A 23,105-nucleotide genomic window follows, 5' to 3' on the forward strand; every position below is an offset into this window, starting at 1 on the left:
GTTCATTATTAGGTAACATTTTTCGATCTTCTTTTGACATTTAATAGCACTTTATTTGACATTATGTATCACTTTTTGCAAACTAATGTAACACCATATTAATGAATAGGTAACATTTATTATTATTATTATTATTATTGTTGTTGTTGTTGTTGTTGTTGTTGTTGTTGTTGTTGTTGTTGTTGTTGTTGTTGTTGTTGTTGTTGTTGTTGTTGTTGTTGTTGTTGTTGTTGTTGTTGTTGTTGTTGTTGTTGTTGTTGTTGTTGTTGTTGTTGTTGTTGTTGTTGTTGTTGTTGTTGTTGTTGTTGTTGTTGTTGTTGTTGTTGTTGTTGTTGTTGTTGTTGTTGTTGTTGTTGTTGTTGTTGTTGTTGTTGTTGTTGTTGTTGTTGTTGTTGTTGTTGTTGTTGTTGTTGTTGTTGTTGTTGTTGTTGTTGTTGTTGTTGTTGTTGTTGTTGTTGTTGTTGTTGTTGTTGTTGTTGTTGTTGTTGTTGTTGTTGTTGTTGTTGTTGTTGTTGTTGTTGTTGTTGTTGTTGTTGTTGTTGTTGTTGTTGTTGTTGTTGTTGTTGTTGTTGTTGTTGTTGTTGTTGTTGTTGTTGTTGTTGTTGTTGTTGTTGTTGTTGTTGTTGTTGTTGTTGTTGTTGTTGTTGTTGTTGTTGTTGTTGTTGTTGTTGTTGTTGTTGTTGTTGTTGTTGTTGTTGTTGTTGTTGTTGTTGTTGTTGTTGTTGTTGTTGTTGTTGTTGTTGTTGTTGTTGTTGTTGTTGTTGTTGTTGTTGTTGTTGTTGTTGTTGTTGTTGTTGTTGTTGTTGTTGTTGTTGTTGTTGTTGTTGTTGTTGTTGTTGTTGTTGTTGTTGTTGTTGTTGTTGTTGTTGTTGTTGTTGTTGTTGTTGTTGTTGTTGTTGTTGTTGTTGTTGTTGTTGTTGTTGTTATTGTTGTTGTTATTGTTATTGTTATTATTATTATTATTATTATTATTATTATTATTATTATTATTATTAAAATAACTTTAATATGTACAGCAACAAAAAAAATTTGAAATTAACACATGTAATAGTCAATAATTTGAATTGAAATAATTAATTTCATAGTTCTTACAAAAAACATCCATAAACACCAATTTTTTTATTCACTAAACAATCTAATAATCAAAATAAAAAGAAAGTGAACTTTAGTCTCTTTTAGACCTTTAATCTCTAAAAAACAGTCAGCGCAGTTGCAGCAAACAGTAGTAACAATAGCACATAGCAGCAGCTAGCTAGCTAGAAAAAACATTGGGAGTACTTGTGCTAACTGCAGCCGTAGTTGCAAGTGCGGCACTTATCACAGTGGAAAATCTATTTTGCTGAGTTTCAACAGCTATTCTGGGATAAGAGACCATTTTCGTGTCCACAAACTGGGATTGAACAACTGAACTAGACTCTACACGAACAATTTCTTCTGTGTTTGCAGCTAGCACTTCCTTCCCCCTGATTTTCTCCAGATTCTGCAGAGTACAGGAGCAAAATATCTGATTAATTCATTGTTAAAGGACATCATAATGCCATATGACACTCATTATGTTGGTAGTATTTTTTTTATAGTATCAGCAGCAGATGTCTTTCTTTGATTGCAGCAACAATTTTCCATCTTAAAGAACTCTCCTATTGTCCTACACATACCTACAAATATATAGATATATAAATATGATAGATATGCTCTCATCAATCAACATCATCCCTGATCCAACAAGTGCCACTTTGATTACAAAGATGATCAGATATCATCAATCATTCAGCATTATCCATATTTCAAAGCATAGTCCATAATTCATGGGCTCATCAAATTTACGCAAGGAAGTACCATCAAATTCTATAATTTACCCAACAGATGAATAATGTACATATATTAAGATACACAAGGTCTTGATCTGATCTAAAGTGTCAAAATGTAGCTTCAGAGTATTCACATCTTTTATAACATGAGAAGCAGGCCCAAATTCAGGTATCAGGTTATCCAAGAGTACTGAACCAGCTTATAAAATTTACAAAGGCAGAAAGGTTTATATAATTAAATATGGTCTCAACCACTTAGAAAGACAAATACATATCAGGTAACACAAAAAACAAAAAAAAGGGTAACACAAAGCAATCTTATTCTGATATAACTGAGCAAAACAACAATTGTGAATTGTCATTACCATCAGACAAATAAAGACTTGAGCAAACCAAGATTGTAAACTCTCATTACCATCAGATCAATAAAGTAGGGGGTTATCACGCAATTCTAAACTCAACAGATATGTAAAAAGCTTCTAGACTACGTACATCCCGGCCTGATGGTTTTATTCTTGCCAATACTAAAGTCTGATAAGCTATAATCACGCAATGCAAAGATAAAAGTGCATTGAAATTGTGCCAATGGTAGAAATTTACCTTAGTGAATTGAAGCTGGCACAAGTCGCCTGCTGCCCAAGCACCTTAAAACCACTCAGCTCAAAACTGCCAAATGTAAACTTTGTCACTATATAAAATATGAGACCTTGAAAATTTGACTTGCAAAATAGAGGTCAGAGTAAATTTTGTTACACTACACTTAACCACTAACTTACAAAATTCATAACATAACAAGTTCAAATAGAAAAAAAAAAAGAAAAAAAAAAAAAAAGCACTTATATAATAGTTCAGATTGCCCCTCGGCAGTTAAATGAACATGCTAGAAAATGGTAATTGTTTCCTATCAATGTAGGTAAGAAAGGAGATGATTTGAATGAGTACAACCTTAGTGGCCAAACCTGAAGGATGAAAGAAAGTCAAATGCTAGAGAGTAAGCCGTTGGGCATTACACAATCAGGTGACACCTTTTAGCTTATTATTAAATTGCATTGTTTTATTACTTTCTTAATATATGGCCAAAATTTCTAATCATGTTTGTAAGGTGTGTAGTAGCTAGTATTGTGATATTTTATCTGTATACTTTTCCCTGTGATATCTTCCTCTCAGTAACTTAAAGTTTCTTTATGAGTCCATGGAATTCTGGAAGAGAAAGGCCACTACCACCAAGACATTCCTATAGTTTAAAATCTGGAAAAGTCTTATTGAAATTTTGTTCGTACTTTATCAGAATATATATTTCTAACAAGTACAAGAAAATTATGTTATCACATCTGTAGAAGATTGTAAAAGTAATTTCAAATAGTAGGCACATTGATAAGAATACCAATCTGAAACACCAATGTTGGCTAGAATCTGATTCACCTCTTCCCTAGTTCTACTTCATTCAAATGCTAGCTATAGCTAGGGTGGGGATTTAAGCTTGCAGCTGCTGCCTCGCCAAGACTGCTGAATTCATCTAGTTCACATATATTTAGGAATTAGATCAACTATTTCTGTTAAAATTAACAACTTCACATCATTCTTAATGAATATTTGATGCTTTATAGGAAAATCAATAAAATTTAAGATCAATAATAAGATACATATAACATCTTTTAAACAAGAAAAGTTCATTAATATACAAAAACAAAAAAATGCATAAAATCGTGAATAACAATAGATGTAAATTTCAATTTTAATTAGTTAAATAGAATCCAACCAACAATATAAACCCTATAAACTAGATTGTAATAATATAATTCACATGAAAATTAATGATAACATAACCAAAAACGTTGAAAATCCACCAAAATTAACAGAATACCTGATTGGAAGCGCAAATTAGATGAAATCAGAGATGACTAATTCAACTGGATTTGTGATTTTGTGACAATTGAAACCCCAGATGGCGAATTTGTGACGAATGAAACCCTAGATGACAAATTGAACGAAAAATACTGATTTTGTGATGAATTTCGCAAGGCAACAACGAATTGATGAACTGTATAACCAAAGATATAATGAAGTAATGAGCACCGTAGTAGTACCGTATGCTATTATTCCTTCGCTCTCGAACTCTCGATTCATTTGATGATGTTGCTTGTGATTCAGATGATGGTATTTATCGATGATGATGATTGATTCAGGGAATGACGCTGTTAATAATGAAGGCGACTCCATTGATTGTATAATCTAAACTCATTCAGAGAGAGAATGGGTATTTGAGCAAGAATGAGAGGAGGAGATAGATTAGAATGAGATGTTCAAAAAAATGGAAAATAAAGGGTACCGCTCATTTTTTTCTACAATGAGATTAGAAGAAAAAAAATATTTAATAAGGAAAAAAAATAAAAAGGATTGAGCATAAATTAAGTGTTACAACTAAGTGGTACCTAACATAAAAGTGTTACCGTAAAGTGTTACATAATATTAATGTGTTACAAAATATGTTACTTAATACGACAATGTTACAAAAGTGTTACGTAAAAATCAAATAATCCTAAATTTTTTAAAGTGTTACCAATGGGTGTTACTTAAGCCCAATTTTGTACTAGTGTACCTTTGTGTGCACCACATACCAAGGTGTATATAACAACTTCTTGTAAACTGGATCATCTTTTAATTTGACGTTTTAACTATACTCAAGTTCAATTTAATCAATATCAATATGTCCTTAGTTCCTTACGTACTTATCTTCTCAACAATGTAGTTCTGATAAGTCATCTATGATTTGATTTTAATTTATCTGTGTTAAAAATAAAAGTGACACAAGAACTGATCCAATGAGAAAACTAATACTCTGTAATGACACAATATGAAAAATAGTGATGAGTTAGTGACCCAATAAGAAGGTAATAACTCGATAATAACTCTAGTTTAAATTTGACCTTATTTGAAAATTTTGAATATTGAATTTGATCAACCCAACCCAAATTTATCAACCCTGAAAAGGATCTAATTTGATCAACCCAACCCAAATTTTACCAAACCTGAAAAGGATCTAATTTGGAATTAACCCAATACTAAATCAACCTTATCCTAATCAAACTAAAGGTCTGTTCTGATTGACTGAATTGAGCTGAATTGAAATGAACTGAGTTGAACTGAACTGGACTTATTAGAGCTGAATTGAACTGAACTTATTAGAGTTGAACTGAACTGAACTGAACTAAATATTTTATAAGAGAAGAAAATTAGGAGCTAAATTGAACTGAACTGAATTTATTAGAGCTGAACTGAACTTATTATAACTAAACTGAGCTAAACTGAAAATAATCGTATGTGAACAGGCCCTGAACTTAACCGAAGTCGAATCAACTCAGCCCAAAATCATGTGACCTAATATTACCATGGTCAAACCCGTTTGAACGTAATAAAATCAGTTTGAAGTTGATATGACTCGACAAACTTTGACCCGAAATTGATCCCATCCAAAAGAGTAACGTTGACCGAATAGACTCAAGTCACTCAACCCATTGTGGGTCAACTAAAGCTACACCTGGTTACCAAAATTAACACCCCTAAATAAAAATATACAATAGCTCATTGCACCTTTTTTTTTTTTTTTTTTTTTTTTGAGGAAAATAGTTCATTGCACTTTGAGCTCCGTGGTTTAAAGCCCATGTTACAAAATAGCCAAACCACCCGTCCAAAAAAATAATAATAATAATAATAATAATGAAATAAAGAAATAGCCAAGCTTGTTCAATTATTACAATGTACTTAGGGTATGTTTGGCCAAGCTTTTGGAAAACAACTTCTGTTTCTTAGAAGTAGTTTTCCAGAAACTATTTCTAGAGAAACACTTGTAAGAAACAGAATTGTTTGGCCTAATAAATTTAGAAGTGATTCTTAGAAATAGAAACTATTTTTCCCTATTTGGCCTGTAGTAGTTTTTTTTATAATTTTGAAACAAAGTAAGCTAGTTGTTTATTTTTTAATTGAGGGATATACAATTAGTTTCTTATACATTATTGTTTATAAAAATTCAATTTAAAATTCAATTTAAAATTTTGAACAGTTCGTAAGTGTAATTTTTTTTTTTTTTTTGAAAGAATGTGGTCAGGCTTTTATTAAATCAAGTCAATTTGCGCCAAAGTGGAAATGCTTTGGGGAAAAGAACCGATACGAACATATTCATCACAATTATACGTATTCTATCTAGCAATACAATGCGCAACCGTATTACAAGCTAGCCCTTCTCACATGAGATAAAATACAAGAATTGAAAAACATGCTATTTTTCCTAATGCCATCATAGATATGAAAGATCAGAGAGAAACCCACATTCCTTTGCTTTACTCCATTGATTACCAACTCTGCATCAGTCTCCAAATGTATGTTATTATATCCCAATCATCGCAATCAATATTTGAATTAATCATCTATAAATAGCACTATTGAATTCAACAAAGGAACCCTACAAGGCTACAATTTCAAACATAAGCAAATCAAATTGAATCTTTAGAAAGACAAAGAGATGTTACTTGGACTAGATCAATGGAGAAGAGCTAGACAAAGAAAAGATTTAACGTAGCAGAGGAGACACAAACCATGGTGGAGGACGCAACGACGAAGAGTGACGATGGTGGCGGTGATGATGACGTTGGATGAAGCATTGCTGATGAGTTTGGTTGGGTGGACAAAAAGCTGGCTTTGTTGGTCTCGGAGGACCAGATTGCGTATCGCCGGTGACGTTTCGCCGGTGGGGTTGGGTTTCTTGAGATGAGAGAGAGAGCTCAGACATGTTCATGAGAGAGGAGATGAGAGAGAAAATGGGTTTTTTCTTATTAGATAGGATATTGGAAGTCTTTTTGTAAAATATTGGGGGTGTTTTTGTCCAAATGAAAATTTCATTAAATGAGGGAAATGGCTCCCCGAGAAACAGCTAAGAGAAGCTCCAATTTGGTGCTTCTCATTCTACCCATCCTAGAAGCTATTTTGGGCTTCTTATAAAAGTGTTTCTATTTCTTAGATTTCCCTTGTTTGGCCCAATTTCTGTTTCTTAGATTGAGAAACAGTTTCAGAAACTAGGCCAAACAGCTCCTTAATTGATCATGGCGATGATTTGGGCTTTGAATTAAAGCCCGATGAAAAGGTTGTGGAAGAAAACCTTGCCTTAAAACTAGGATAACCCAAATTACTGACAATTTGGTCACCAATAGCCCAAAACCCGATTTTTTTGTGTGGAAAAAGACCTGCTTCTCTCTCTTATTTGTCCATGTAACATGTACGGGCAACAAAAAGTGTGATTAACTAGAACTTAAAATGGATGTAATCATGTGATATTATCTTAAAAGCTACTAATAACAATGTTTGATTAAAGATGTCTCTATGACTACACTGTCAAAGAGTGTAAAACTATTATTTACCTTAGTAGAGAATTTTATTATGTTAAAGTTAAACAGTTAAACCACTCTATTGTATAAAAAATGAAACGTAAAACACGCCCATAATTTAAAATCTTAAGGTGAGAAAGTTCTTATTTATAAATATAAAAAGTGATACGTCTTGCTATAAAAGATAAAGATGATTATATCATCATTATCATTATTAGTTATTGTTTAGAATATGTAAATCCCTTGATTTACTCCTTAATTTTAATAGTCAAAGTATATCCCTTATAATTAGCTAACGTACCTAGTCACATATTGTATCTAGTCATAGTTTGGTATGTTCAATGTTCTAATCTTGTACTATATATACTCGTGTATATTCATCAATATAATTAAGTTTTTCAACATTCTCTTTCTCATAACTCTATCATTTGCTACATATTTTCAATATATCAATCACTTGGATGAATAAATATATCAATGATCTAAATTGTGCAATTACATATAATATCCAATAAACAGTTTTTTTTTCATATCTATTTCTATTATGTTAGAATATTTTATTAAAATTATATTGCTCGTCAAAAACCAAAAAATATTAATAGACTAATAGTGCACTTAATTTGTGAATCATCCAATATTCTATGACTATTTGCAATGGTGTATTGTATATGCTAGTAATTTAAAAAAAAGCCATTACATATAACATATCAATATAATTGTAAGGCATCAATATAGAAAGTTAGAAAGAATGTATCAATAGTTGTGTAAAATTAATCTTGAATATTAGTATCCCCACTAGGGACCATCATTATGAGTGTACGTTACTTTTGTCTCATAAAAAAGTGGAAAATAGCAACTCAAATTTTTAAATTTTAAAACAAAATTCAAGATCAAGACAGCTAAAAAAGCTGTTACCAACCCTACACATAATTTTAATTTTCTATTTTAATCCCCACCATAATTTAATTAAAAATATATATATTCATAGATCCAATAATCCACCCAAAAAACTAGTACTAAACCCCAAATATTTTATTCTAATCACCCAAAAGTAAGAAAAAAAAAGCACTTGAATCAATGCCTATGCGCGGCTACTACTTGCCGCCGGTGGGATCCCCAAAAGAATTTCAATTAATCCAATATTCTCTTCATTCTTAATATACTCTATTACTAATACTAGAAGTTGTAGATTGCGACTAGTAATGCTAGTATTGAGATTCATCAAATTAAAAATGTTGTTGTGTAGGAAAAAAACTTGTGTTGATGTTGGTGGTTCGATTCCAGTCTACCTCAATGTCTACGACATTACTCCGATTAATGGATATGCTTATTGGTTCGGCCTAGGGGTGTACCACTCGGGTGTACAAGGTAGTCCTTTATCGACCTTGTTTTTATTTAATTATTTGGTTTTATAACTCGTAAATATGATGCAGACACCTGCAAGACGTGCCTAATTGTTATTTTTGCAGTGCACGGAGTCGAGTACGCATTTGGAGCGCACGAGTACCCCTCTACGGGGATTTTCGAGGGGGAGCCGAAGAAATGCGAAGGATTTATATTTAGAAAGTCGATACTAATAGGATGGACAGAGTTAGGAGCAGAGGAAGTAAGGAAAGTGATGGAGGAATTCTCAAAGGAGTATAGAGGGAATGCTTATAATCTTATTACCAAGAATTGTAACCATTTTTGCAATGATGCTTGCATTAAGCTTACAGGAAATCATATCCCAACTTGGGTTAATCGCCTCGCTCGAATAGGTAAATTTGAAATCTAAGTTTATCATATTTTCAGTATAATTTGTTAGAGGATCAATTCAATCAAAATTTTAAGCTGATGGTTGACGTTCAGGATTAATTTATATAATCTATCTTAATTGATTCCTGAATGCACAGGAATTGTATGCAACTGTGTGATTCCGGTGAGTATAACGACGACAAGAATCCAGCAACAGAAGCATCGTAGACAAGAGAAAAACGGGAATGAACAAGTGAACAAGAACACAGAGAGCAGCTCATCAAAGAGGTTCAAAAATACATCATCTAATTCATCATCTTCTTTATCATCTTCGCCGCCTTCGGAATCTGTTAATGTTAATAATAAGAATTGCAAAACAAAATCAGTGACACCTTCTTCACCCTTAATATTGGGTTGTTCTCCTACTAGTAGCAAATAGGTACAAATTAGTACAGAGTTAGAATTTGTTTTACATGGTCAACCAATTAGATGTGATGCTGTACAAAATTAACATGTCTATTTTGGCTTTTTTCCAGCATTAGTCAAGTTTCATTCATCCACTATTTTTTTTTTCCCTCATATTTATGGTTTTTTTTTAATTAAATTAAATTTGATGAATAATTGAAGGAAAATGTTATACATAGTCCTAAAGGAGTTAAAGCTACATATAAGCATTAAATATGCACTTGAAATTGTGTAAAGTTTGGAAATCATGAAAATATTAACACTAATTTCACTTATGTGTGTTTTTGTCATGAATTCCTAATTTAAGCTTAACATACAAAGTAATAATCAATAAATTGATTTGAGCTATTTCAACTTTGTACAAAAATATATTATATTAATGCATGTTCTTAGTTACTGAACTGAGCTGAATTGAACTAAATTAAACTGAACTGAATATTTTATGAGAGAAGGAAATTAGGAACCGAAATAGATTAAAAATAAGCTAAAGAGAACACGTCCTTAGTTAAAAAATAAATAAAAAAATAAAAAAAAAGTTAAGTTTAAAAGATAATTTTAAATCAATAAAAAGTCAATAACTTTAAAGAACGAATATTATAAGGAATCAGTAAAAATAATTTAAGCTAAATAAAAATAATTTAAATTCAATAAAAATAAATTTTAGCATAGTAAAAATATTTTGAGTTGAGATGAATAGAATAAGGTCTTACCATTACATTAATTGCTGCTACGCAAAACATTTTTCTTTTCTTTTCATTATACTTGCTTCGTTTTTAAATACTGAATTATTCCATTTCTCCATCCGTGGAGTTTTAGGAAAAATTAGAGAAAGTAATAAAATGTGAAGGTAGTGAGAGTGATGGATAGCTCAAGTGGTTAGAACTTCCCTCTCGGTTCTAAGAGTTCCTGTGATTGATTCTCACCCTTGCCCTGTGACTCTCTAAACACCCAAAAAAAAATGAAGATAGTGAGGTAGTTGGAAGAATAAAAAATTATAAAAAGAAACAGTTGAGAGAATTAGAGAAGGGATAATATGAAATTAATATAATATGATTTATATTGGATGCATTAGGTGTAAAATTAAAAATGAATTAAATTTTGTAAAAGCTTTCCAAATAAGGAAATTGAACAAGTATTTAAAAACGGCGGAAAATAAAAAGTGGAACAATAATTTAAAAATGGAGGGAGTAGTATAGTGTTTTGACTTTGTAAAAAAAAAAACATTATTCAATACCTAAAACATTATCGCTAAACATAACTACTTTAATTGGGGAAATAAATAAGCAACAATATATAATTATATACTCCTTTTTATGTTAAATAAATACTTCTTATTGTTCAACACTTGCCTATTTTGTTATTGTTATTTTTTACTATTATTAAATAAATAAGAATGTATGTTTTCAACTTTTAAGAATTTTCACAATTAATTAAGATGTTGGCAGTTCAAAGATACTATAATGCAAGATTATATAAACCTTTTTTACTATTATTATTTTATTTTAATATAAGTAAGTTGAAGAGCTTTAGGGGGTTGGAACCCCTCATGGGTTAACCTGGCCTGGGTTAATAGGCTAAACAATTTGGAAGAGTGGGGGAGAGGGTAAGGGAATCCCACCCCCTAAATTGTCATTAATAGGGATTGATCTTTCAATTTCAAGATTATATATAAGCATTAAATATACTTTTGGAAATTGTATAAAGTTTAGGAATTTATGACAAAAACACGCGTAAATCAGAGTAATTAGTATTTTATATTTTTAATGATTTCTTAACTTTTTACAATATTTAAGTATACTAGGGTGGCAAACGCGCGCGTTGCGCGCCATAGCTAGTCTTGTTCGGAAAGTTTTTTTTTTTGTTTTTGGTTACATTGATAACATAATATATGCAAACAAAAATTTTTTAGAGGCAAAAATGTTTGCAATTAGAAGCAAAATTGTCCGCATATTTTTCTAAATATTTTTTTATATAAACAACTAATATTAATAAAAGCCAATTTTTTTAAAAAAAACACAATTAACATTAATGGAGGCAAAATAAAAACTTGTACATATTAATAAGGGTAAACATGTAAATGCACATTTTGAAGGATATAACTAGCATACCTTATGCATATTTGCATGGTATTTTATTATATTTATTTGCATAGTTATAATTATATACTTTGTAAAATATGGAGAATGTAAAAAATGGAGAGTCTAAAAAATGCTTTAACCATTGAAATAAACACAATCAATTAATCAATTTTGGTGATTCAAGAGACAATTTTAAGACTTTTAAATTTAATGGGGGTAAATAAGTAAAATAACATTTTTAAGAATTTAAATGTCCATACACTATTCATAAGAGTAATCTCCCACTTTTTATAAGGTAGGGATATAAATGTTCATGCACTATTCATAAGAGTATTCACCCACTTTTTATAAGGTAGGAAAATTTAATACTTTTATGTAGGCATGTAGCCCTAATGGTTATGTACAACATTTTCTTTTTGATTTTTATTTTTTCTGTAGAATTGCATGTTTTTTTTTCCTTTCCTTTTAATTGTTTTGATTTATTTATTTATTTATTGAGAAAAGAAAAGCAAAAGCAATAGTTAGACAAAGTTCTTGAAAAGATAATACGGTGGAAAACAAGGCCCCATGTTGCTCACCTAACGAGGCAATGTAAAAAGCGGGAAAAGAGGAATGATAAGGGATGTGTGACGATATTCAATCTCAAGATTCTTAACAATTGATCAACTATTTTTATTTATTTATTTTTATTTTACATACTCCTATTGATTTCATGAAGTACTTACACTTTGTTTACAAAATACTTTCCCCCTTCTCTTAGTATTCATAAAGGCTACACATACAATCCTTGTATGTGGTCCCTACATACAACATTCATTTGTCATATTTTTATTGGCTAGAATTATGGGTCCAAGTTCCATTTGAATTCAATTTATATTTGACTCCTAGTTTTCTCCCTTTTTTGGTGATGTGTCAAATTTCTAATGGTGTTGTATATAGGGACCACATACAATGATTGTATGTGTATCAACTCTCCGTCTGTACTATTATTTCGTGCCTATTTCTCTAAAAATACAGTAAATAAAGGAGAATATTTTATTGAAAATATAAAAGGTAGAGAATCTGTAGCAAAGAAAAAAAAGAGAGAGAGAGAGAATATTGTATTGAAAAGAGATAAAGTAAGTGATTTTTTTTTTATATATATTTATATTTTGTATGGAAAGATAAAAATTAAGTAATGATTATGGGCTCTTTTTAGAAGGCAAAATAATTTGGGACACGAAAATAAGAATACAGACACGAAATTATGGGACGGGGGAATATAATTTTTATTTTATGAATTTTCACAAATATTACATCATTATCATATGAGAGGGTATTGCATGCGGATGCCCGCACGCAAATTTCCATGCGGATGGCTTGGCTGATACTCCCCTCATCCACTTTTGATAGTCCCTGTAATACCCTAGAAATTCTTTTCTTTAAAAATACCTGTTTTGCCCTTTTTAAAACTTTAAATAGGAATATCTAAGATATTACCGTCACCATGAAAACGGCTAAGGCAATTATCAAAGACACACAACAGGAGGCTATCTTTAAAAACATTCAAAACCAGTTAACTTAAAAAGTCAACTAAACGAAATTAAAGTAAAGTCAAACCCAAGGCAAACGAAGTAAAATAAAATCAACCTACAACTTAGAACCATTGTAGGCCCTCATTAAAACCAATTAAATATGTAAAATCTTTGCGTTAGTCTCATGAGTATCCATAATATAAAATAATCAAAACATTAAACAAATCATAAACAAACAGAAACTAGCATGTTTCGCTCTTCACTCATGCATGTTCATGAATGCTTCATCACCTGAAAAGCTTTCTTTACTTGTTTCCATTACTCTCCATTAAAAATGGGTCATCATAGGGCCAAGAGAAAGACAAGGCCAACAAACGCACAAAACACACAATTAGCAAAGCTGAGTACATAAGCGTAATTAAACACACTAACATGCTTTCACAGTTTCACCTATCAACACACACTTACCTCAATGTACCTGTTTACAAACACACACAACAACTGATGTAGACATTCTATACCATATTTTACCCTCGATTTATAGCTATTTTTGTATGATTTCTAAGCTCTACGGAGCTATTTCTCGCTAGTATCCTTTTTCTAGTGTGGCTTGGTCTATTTGATTGATTTTTGTAGGCATATGAAGACTTTCAGATGAAATGGAGCATTTGGAGTGATTATGAGCATGCCACGACATTTTGAGGTGGATTGGAGAGCTTTATAAAGAGATTTGCAAGTCATGAGAAGTGTATTGGAGTGTTAGATGATGATTGATGATAATGCTACATGGCCGTGTACCCTTAACTACACGGTCATGCGAAGGTTCCAAGTTCGAGTGTTTGCTACACGGTCGTGTGATTCCATCTCCGTATGAAGTCCGCCTACACGCTCATGTACCTCTCAGCTACACGACCGTGTACGTATATGATGAAATTTAAAGATCAAGTATGGTCAGCTACACGGCCGTGTACCCATCAGCACACGGCCGTGTACGTGTGCGCAGGATATTTATTTTATTTATTATTTTATGTTTATTTTTAGGAAAGTATAAATAGGGGTTTTAACCCTATTTTAAAACATCTAATTTTTATTATAGCTTTTTCCATTCTACGTTGTTTTGTGAGAGAACACATAGAACTCCATTGAAGCATTCATCTTAATTCAATATCAAGTATTTCACTTTCAACCTTAATCTCTTTAATTTATTATTGTTATTATGTTTTCTTTAATTATTTGTCTTGTTATTTCTATTATCATGTGTGAGTAGTTTCATAATCTAGGGTTAGGTTGAACCCTAATAAGGATTGATGTGTTATTTGATTCCCAATTCCCAATTTAATTAATTTGTAATTCCTCTTTGTTAGGGTTGGTTTTATTATCAATGATTAACTAGAAATAGTATTGTTGAATGTGATTAGGTTTACAACGAAAGTTGATTCTTAATTGATTTTAGAACCCTAATTAAAAGTAAGAGCTTTTATGCATGAAAATAGCTAATTGTTCTTGCTAGGATTTATAGGATGCCGTTCTCAATGTCTTTAATATGTATGATTCCATGAAAATAGGTATGATTGCATGTTAGGGAAGCTATTAGTTGATTGAAAGAAACTCTTAGTATTGTTTTAGGGAGCATCTGTCCTGTGGAATGTTTATTGATTTAATTGAGGGAAAAGGATTGTTCTATTACATTGATTCATATTAGTGGGGATACTTAATCTTAGATGTTTTTAGTTCTTGATTAATTCCATAGTGTTATTATTCATTGCTTATTAGTTGATATTGTTCTTAGTTATTAATTCTCACTTATTTGATTTGGTTACTTGCTTAGTAGTTACTTGAGTCTAATTAATTAGTTGAACTATAGTCTCTTGGGATTCGACCCTTACTTGCCTGTCTACATAGTAGCGGTCTTGTTAGGTTATTTTTGTTAGGTACGCGACACGCCTATCAACAACCAACAAGACTCTTCAACTAGATACTAAATAATTTATTTAGCATTGATCACGCATCGAACGGGTTTTAAACTCTACCTCCCCCAAATTAATTGAGATAACTAACACGGGAGCTAATCGTGTCAGCATCAAAACCACACATAGGTGGCGGAATTCCTGCGCATAATAATAATAAAAGGAATGTACAACGTCCTGTACTCCAGTATAAGTTATGGTTAAATATAAAACCCCATAACTCCCCCCATACGTCCATACTCAAGATATATACGTTCCAAGAGTTTTGGTGCGTAATCTCTTTCACTTTATGTTATTTACAGATTATTAAACTTGGTGATGACTCACAAACCACAATCATTCAATCAACAATAATTATTCAATCAATCAAACATACCAATTTAATCCTTGAATAGTTAGTGACCACATAATATTTAATGTTGAACCCTTTTTAATTCTACCTCGGTACCAATGACACCTTAAACGCATAAAGCGCCACAAATCCTATCCCTCGGTGCCTTAAGTGCACTAAGGCACCAACATACAATTTATTACTCGTGTACTTAGACACTTATATAGCCTCTTTCTCATGCTTCTAGTATCAATAAAAATTATATGAACTATAATAAAATTCCTTTTCAATATTCCAAACCAAATTAAACATTTAGTTTAATTAAATATGCATTCCAACATGCCATACATAAAAGTGTAGTCCATACAACCATGCCAAAAATATAATTTTCCATTCCATAATCCATCACAATTAAATCATGCTTCACAATTCAATCACCAACATAAAAAATCCATAATTTCCAACAAAACCTTAGCATGATACTACTTAAGATTAATTTGAAGCAAGCCTAGCATGATACTATATCACCAAAATATGCCAAGTACGCATATGTACCTCAAATAAGCCTTTAAAGTAGCCGATTACACTACAACAATTCCCGAATCAAGTCTCCTACATAAAGGGACAATAATTTATATTAATTCTCCTTGTATACACAATTTCCAACAACTTAAATTTACTTTAGACTACTTAAAATAATCTGAAAATTATTTTAAAACCCCTAATAAAACTCTTTTTTAATGGGTAATCACACCCTTTTATTAAAATCACAATTATACTACTTTAAATAAAATTCCATCATTTTAAACTAATCAAAAACCCTTTAAAACTTCATCAAAATACATCTTTATACTTAAATTATCCATATAAACATTAAATTATCTCTTACCCTTTAAACTCAAGGATAAAATTTAAAGCATAAATAAAAACTTCGTTAAAAATCAAAAACTGCCCGAAAATCATACTTAGAGGCTGAATTTGGCCACGAGAAGGTGATGCTCATTACCAAAGGTAGAGAGTCTTTCTTAAACGTTGTTTCCACATGGAAAACACTACTTTTATTTTTATCAAAATCGGATAAGTTCAGAACCTGATCGGGATTAAAATGGGATTAATATTACGAACGGAAATCTAAAAATTAAAACACGAATTTACGTGTTCAAAATAATCTGAAATTAAGTTAAACTAATAAGTAGTTATAATCACCAAAATTTCAAAACGTCATTACTATAAAAGCCCTAAATCAATTGTTCATAAAAACCCTAAAATGATGATTTTCAATAATTAAAAAACCTAGGTTATAAAATTTACAAAATCTAAAAATTATGACATTTATAAAATCTGAAATTATAAAGTTTAATCATCAAAATACAATTTGATACTAATTAAATAAATTTCAAACAATAAAATCAAAACCCGTAAATAAATAATTATAATCACACAAATTAATAAAACAAAGGAGAAAAAAAATGAGACTAACCTTTTTGTGTGGGAAATTTTTGGGGATTCATGGGGTATGTATAGAGTAGAGAGTGTAGGGTTAAATTTGGGCTTATAAAAATGTGGGCTTAAGTTATGGGATAGAGCTTAAGTTATGGGTTTTGGAATGGGTTATTCCAATAAGAGTATGTAGGAATAATTTACATTGCCCGATAATTAATAAACGTTTGTCCCAAAATATATTTTACTTTTATATAAAACCTTATATTTAAAATAGTTTAACCCTTTCAAATATTTAATTAAAATACTTGAGCCCTTAACAATAAATTTTATTAATACTTGAATACTTTATAAAATACATAAAAATTACGGGGTATTACAGTCTCCTATGGACATTTTTCACGGGAATTGATAAACACAAATTAGGATAGTTAAATACATTGAAAAAGTAAATTGACATTGGTGTAGGGAATATTTCAAGTTATCCCACACTTGAGTCCAACTGTGATCATACACTTAAGCATGGTGGCGTCCAAAGGGAAGGAAGCTAGAGTAAAAGAGCTGCCAACAAGTTTTAGGAACTTGTAAACCGTTCACAGGGTGAAGGTTACACCCCTTAACGATCAAGGAGATCGTTAACTCCAATAGGTCTAGAACCATGACTGGAAGTTCGGGGATGAAGGTACAAATCCAACCTAAAAGAGATTAAACTTGCCCTAAAAATAGACATCTACTTTATTTTTCTTGTATTCATGTGCGCTTTCTGACTAATATACAATCAATAGGTTAACCCTAAAGCTGTTTATCTATGTTGGTTGAATATTAATGCACAAACAAATCTATTATTGGCGATCACTTGAACTATAATCATATTAGCCTAAACAAGATTATTAACTATATTATTAGGCGTGATTACAAGTACAAACTGCCTTTAACTATGCATAAAAGGTGTGATCAAGCAATAACAATAATATATCATGTCAAGCAACATAATATCATAATCATAACAATAATAATAGTTAAAATAATCATGTTAAAGCATAATATTATTAATAGCAAAATCCTAGGCATGATACTAACAAGATTGATAACAAACCCTAGCATGTCACTAAACAATAAAGATTAAAGCTTTAGCCCTAAAATGATACTAACATGATATTAGAAAATAAATAAGAAGCATCCCAATCATCATACATGATATTAGAAATATTAATTAACCCTAAACATGATACAAGAAAGCAATAAAACATCCTAACATGATACTAGGAATCAAAATAATAATCTAAGCATGATTTCTATATTAAAAGAATAATTAGGCAATTAAAGTACTTACTCCGATGCCTCGTACCTCTTTCTAATAACAAAATACACGCGTTAGTAACTTCAAGGAAAATATAAAATCAAAACAATTAAATTAAATAATTGAAATAGAGATTTGGGACCAAACCCTCGGAAATATCAAACCTTTCACGTCTAGGGCGAAGGCAACTTCAAACTTGGCTTGGTGTTTCTAGAGCTAATGTATGAGGAGTTTTGAGAGAGGGAAGGTTTAGAAAAAGAAGAGAGAAAAAGAAAGCTTCTAGCTTTTAGAGAGAGAGAATTAGAGAATTCTAGGTGTTGATTGTAGATGTAGATGATTTGAAAACAGGGAGATACGACCCCTATTTATATGAAAAATAGCACAAGATCGAAGAGAATCATATTCGGAACAAAAATACCTCCTGTCGTAAAGGACAGGAGTCAGCGCCAGACGACAAACTCGTCGCCAGGAGACGAAAGCCAGCGTCAGGCGACGAAGGTCAGCGCCTGGCGACGACTCTGTCGTCTCGCGCTGGTCCAAAAGTCAACGCGCTTTTCCACGCGTAATTACCTTTAACACCGGTTACAGGTAATTAAGCGTCCGATCAGCTTTTGAAATCAGATTTAATATATATTTTATTCTAAATAACTCATCTTTTAAAATATAATTAATAAGCCCTCCTCTAGATCATTGGGCCACCTTGAAAATCATTGGGCCTAATCTAATTTAATCTATAATTTCATTATAATTCATCGGAATTAGGCTTATAATATAGGACTTTTTGTGAAAAACTACCTTTTAAACTCCAGATTTTGCGAAAAACTACCCTAAAAACAAAATGTTGTAATTAACTACCTTATAAAATATAAAACATTGTAATAGACTACCTTCTATCGGAATGACACATTTGACTTTTATTTCCTGACGTTGACCATGTCACGTGAGGGTCACATGACCCTTTAATGACTTAATTCCCCTCTTTCCCCCAAATTTTCCCGCTTTACACTAATTCAACCCATATAATTATCAAAGGGGTTCCAAATAAACAATATAAAATATGAATAATCGTATTATTAAGGAATTGAGTTGGTATAAAGCGGGAAAATTTGGGAGAAAGGGGAGAATTAAGTCATTAAAGGGTCATGTGACCCTCACATACATGATATGGGGCATGTTCGACAAAATATAGCTGTGAAGGTAGCTGTAGCTGTGGAGATAGCTGTGAGCAGTCAACAAGCTGTTAGCTGTGAAAAAGATAATTTAGGTATGATTGTTCGGTAAAGTAGTGGTTGACTAGCTGTTACATTTAGGAATCAATATTTCATTTTTAAAACTATACATTAAATTTTCAAAAGCTACTTCAAAAGCTACCTCTAACTTCAAAAGCTAATAATCCTAGCTTTTAATAAAAGCTATCTCCACCACTAAAATCTACTTGAACCATTACTTTGCCAAACACTCACATTTTTTGTTGAGTAGTGGTTTGACTTGGTCAAACCACTAAAAGCTACCTAAAAGCTACTCAAAAGCTAGCGCCGAACACGCTCATGGTCAACACCGAAAAATAAAAATCAAATGTCTTATTCCGGTGGGAGGTAGTCAATTACAACATTTTATACTTTATATATAAGGTAATTAATTACAACATTTTATACTTTATTATAAGGTAGTTTATTATAACATTTTGTTTTTAGGGTACTTTTTTTGCAAAATTCAAAGTTTAAAAGGTAGTTTTTTCACAAAATATCCTATAATATATCATTGGAAAATATCCTATAATATATCAAAGTTTAAAGTGATATAATGACGTCACAGTTGGGTTTAATGGGGGTTTGGTAGTAATCGCAACATCTTAAAATTTTTTGCGGTAGTAATTCACAACTTTTTTAATTTGCGGTAGTAATTTACAAAGTAGTATTAACTTGCGGTAGTAATTGACAAATTTTTCTATACATATATATATATATATATATATATATATATATATATATATATATATATATATATATATAATTGAGATCATGTGAGAACCAAGGTGAATAATAAGAACTAGGAACTAATCTCAGCCATTGATCACACTCCATCTAATGGCTCACATTTCACCCGCTCTCATTAATGGCATTTTCGTAATTTCGTCGTTTTCAAACTTTTTTTCATTTTTTTTAACTTTTAAGGCAATTTCATTTTACTTTAAGACTGATTTCATTTACTTTTACTAAATTTTCATTTACTTTTGATAAATGGAACTGGAAACTAATTTGTAAAGTTAAAATATTACATAAATACCATTAATGACACGGGAAGCATGTGAGCCGTCCGATTAACATGATATAAGGGCCTAGATTAGTTCCTAATTCTTATTTTAGCGTTGGTTCTCAATATAACTTTGTTATATATATATATATATATATATATATATATATATATATATATATATATATATATATATATATATATATATATATATATATATATATATATATATATATATACATAGTTTTGTGCCCCGTGCGATGCTCGGGTTGTTAATTTATTGAATTTTAAAATAAATTTTTATACTATATATCAAATTTTAAAATATATAATTATACAAAATTAGTTAGGAATTGATGTCGTGCTTTTGTGACGATTAGTAGACATGTAATGACTAATAATAATGTTGGTGGAAATGTTCGATTTAATGCATTAAAAAAATTAAAAATTAGAAAAATATAAATTAAATAAAATAAATGTTAAAAGTCTGTTGGGTTGACCCGAACCCAAAACTTTGGGCAAGGGTTGAACATTTCTTGACTTGTAACCTGAAGTGACCCAATCTGAGATGACTCATGACCCGACCCTAATTGACAGGTCTACGTGATAATAAAATTATATTATATTGTGAAGTATATTGTTTAAACCGATTAATATATATTATAAATGTATGTTTTACACTTCGAACTACTTCCTTCGCTCCAAAAAATATTATGATATAAAAAATAAATTTATATGATAATTTTTTAGAATTATAATCTATTTATTTGAACAAAATTATAATTTAAATTGTACATCTGAAATATTGGTTTTTTTTTTTTTATATATTGAAAATAAAACTCTAAACTTACAATTTTATCCTAAAATTATGTCCAAATAGAATTCTAAACTAACTTTTTTTTTTATCTTATGAAGTATATATAAATCTATCCAACGTGGCACAACACTTGGAAAAACGTTGGAATGTCAAATGTCGCTGCCTCATGGCCTAGCTAAAAGTTTAGTTTTATATATTAGTTACTAGTCCGTACCCTGGGTGATGCCCCGAGTTCCTTCGATAATATATATCCTTATGATATAAAAATCCATTTAGTAATCGGCTACTTATGAAATAATTACAAAGTATTAATTATTTAATCAAAGGCACTATTGTGTAAAATTAAATTCATCCATGTATAAAACATTTGTTGCTATTAATATTCATAATCGAATGAGTAATTTAATTGTAAGTTTCAATGTTATTTAACAATTTGAGTACTCTTAGACTTTATTCAAAATTTTTGGTTTGAAAGTTAGTCTTCGGCTCCTAGACTTATAGGATTTTTTTTGGAAAGACGATTGTCTATATAAAACTTTAACTCTAGTGGCGATACTCGATTTGTTTATTGAGTTTTAAAATATTTATTTTATCTATATGCAAATTTTTAAAACTTATCATTGGTACAACTATTGTTATGTATGAGGTGTATATCCCTTTTGATTTAGCTAGGAATTTTAACGTAGGATACTATTAATTTTTTTTAATTGAAAGTTATAATAAAATTATTTTAAATAGGGTTATAATTCAACTTGAGATGGTTTTAATTGATAGATTGAGAGAGGGTTATATATATATATATATATATATATATATATATATAATTGGTCTTCTATCGAAAATAAAACTCTAAACCAGTAATTTTATCTCAAAAATTTATTCAAATTTTATTGAAAAATAAAACTCTATACTGACTTTTTATTTTTATCTTATCAAATCTATCTAAACTTAACCAAAATTTTTATTCTACTTGTCATACTAATAAAAATTGTTGTCTACGTGGCACGACACTTGGAAAAAAGTTGAAGCGCCAAGTTTAATCAGCTGGCTGATATATGTATTTTGTTAGCTGATATGTATATTTTAATTGTTGGCTTATATGTTTTATTTTGTTGGTTGATATGTTTATTTTGTTGACTTACTTGTTGCTTTTGTTTACTGATTTCATCCTTTTGTTGACTGATACACTTCATTTGTTGGCCGATATGTTCCTTGTGTTGGCTTATTATTACATTTTGTTGGCTAATTACTCCTCTTGTTGGCTTATATGTATTTTTTGTGGCTGACAAGTTTCTTTTGTTGGCTGATAAGTTTTTATTAATGTCTTTAATACTGGCTGATATGAAACATCAATTAGCTTATATATTACTTGTATTAGCTTATGTATAAAATATACTTCCTCTGTTCTTTTTTACTTGACCTGTTTCTTTTATCACGCTTGCCAATGCAAAACTTCAACGATTAATAACTTTAATCCTCCATAAGTAAAAATTATAAAAGTTATATATTATGATAGTACTTCTTGAGACGAATTCAAAATATCCAACATGAACATATTTTTCCTTACAAATTATTCACGAAAGACGGTCAAATGAGGAGTGGTGAATAGTGTAAAAGTCAAAGCGGGTCAAGTAAAAAAGAACGGAGGAAGTATACAATAAGCACAATATTTCATTCTCTCTCCTCTTTCCCGCTCTCTCTCTTTCTTTCTCTGTCCTGTTAGTAGATTCACAAACATATCAGCCAAGAGCCTACGATTTCTTTCCCTCTTCTAATCCTATCACCACCACCAACACAACCACCATGACACTACACACATACACACACTCTCTCTCTCTCTCTTTCGTATTTCCTACCGCAGCCCCACCCACCACCATCACAACCACCACCATACTCTCTCTCCTTCGTCCTTCTTGTCGCTGCCCCCACCCACCACCAACACAACCAAGCACACTCTTTCTCCTTCCTACTACAGCCCCCACCGACCACCACAATCTCTCTTCTTCGTACCATAGCCACG

At 30.8% G+C, this 23,105-nt stretch overlaps 1 protein-coding gene and 1 long non-coding RNA gene across 2 annotated transcripts; one reads left to right on the forward strand and one right to left on the reverse strand.

Annotated features, from left to right (window-relative positions):
• Nucleotides 1–1,035: 1,035 nt before the first annotated feature.
• LOC145630568 (uncharacterized) lies at nt 1,036–4,182 on the reverse strand. Its single transcript, XR_014112096.1, has 3 exons — nt 3,673–4,182; nt 2,409–2,474; nt 1,036–1,480 (listed from the first exon to the last, which is right to left on the reverse strand). It is a non-coding gene; the product is annotated as an uncharacterized LOC145630568 (long non-coding RNA).
• A 3,790-nt stretch (nt 4,183–7,972) lies between these two features.
• LOC145630569 (deSI-like protein At4g17486) lies at nt 7,973–9,488 on the forward strand. Its single transcript, XM_081682810.1, has 3 exons — nt 7,973–8,554; nt 8,656–8,943; nt 9,079–9,488. Exons 1-3 carry the CDS (start codon nt 8,389–8,391, stop codon nt 9,357–9,359), a joined length of 735 nt encoding a protein of 244 aa, XP_081538936.1. The 5' UTR covers nt 7,973–8,388; the 3' UTR covers nt 9,360–9,488.
• The last annotated feature ends 13,617 nt before the right edge of the window (nt 9,489–23,105 follow it).

This window comes from Chenopodium album, chromosome 5 (assembly GCF_948465745.1).
Source record: "Chenopodium album chromosome 5, dcCheAlbu1.1, whole genome shotgun sequence".
Classification (NCBI taxonomy): Eukaryota; Viridiplantae; Streptophyta; class Magnoliopsida; order Caryophyllales; family Amaranthaceae; genus Chenopodium; species Chenopodium album.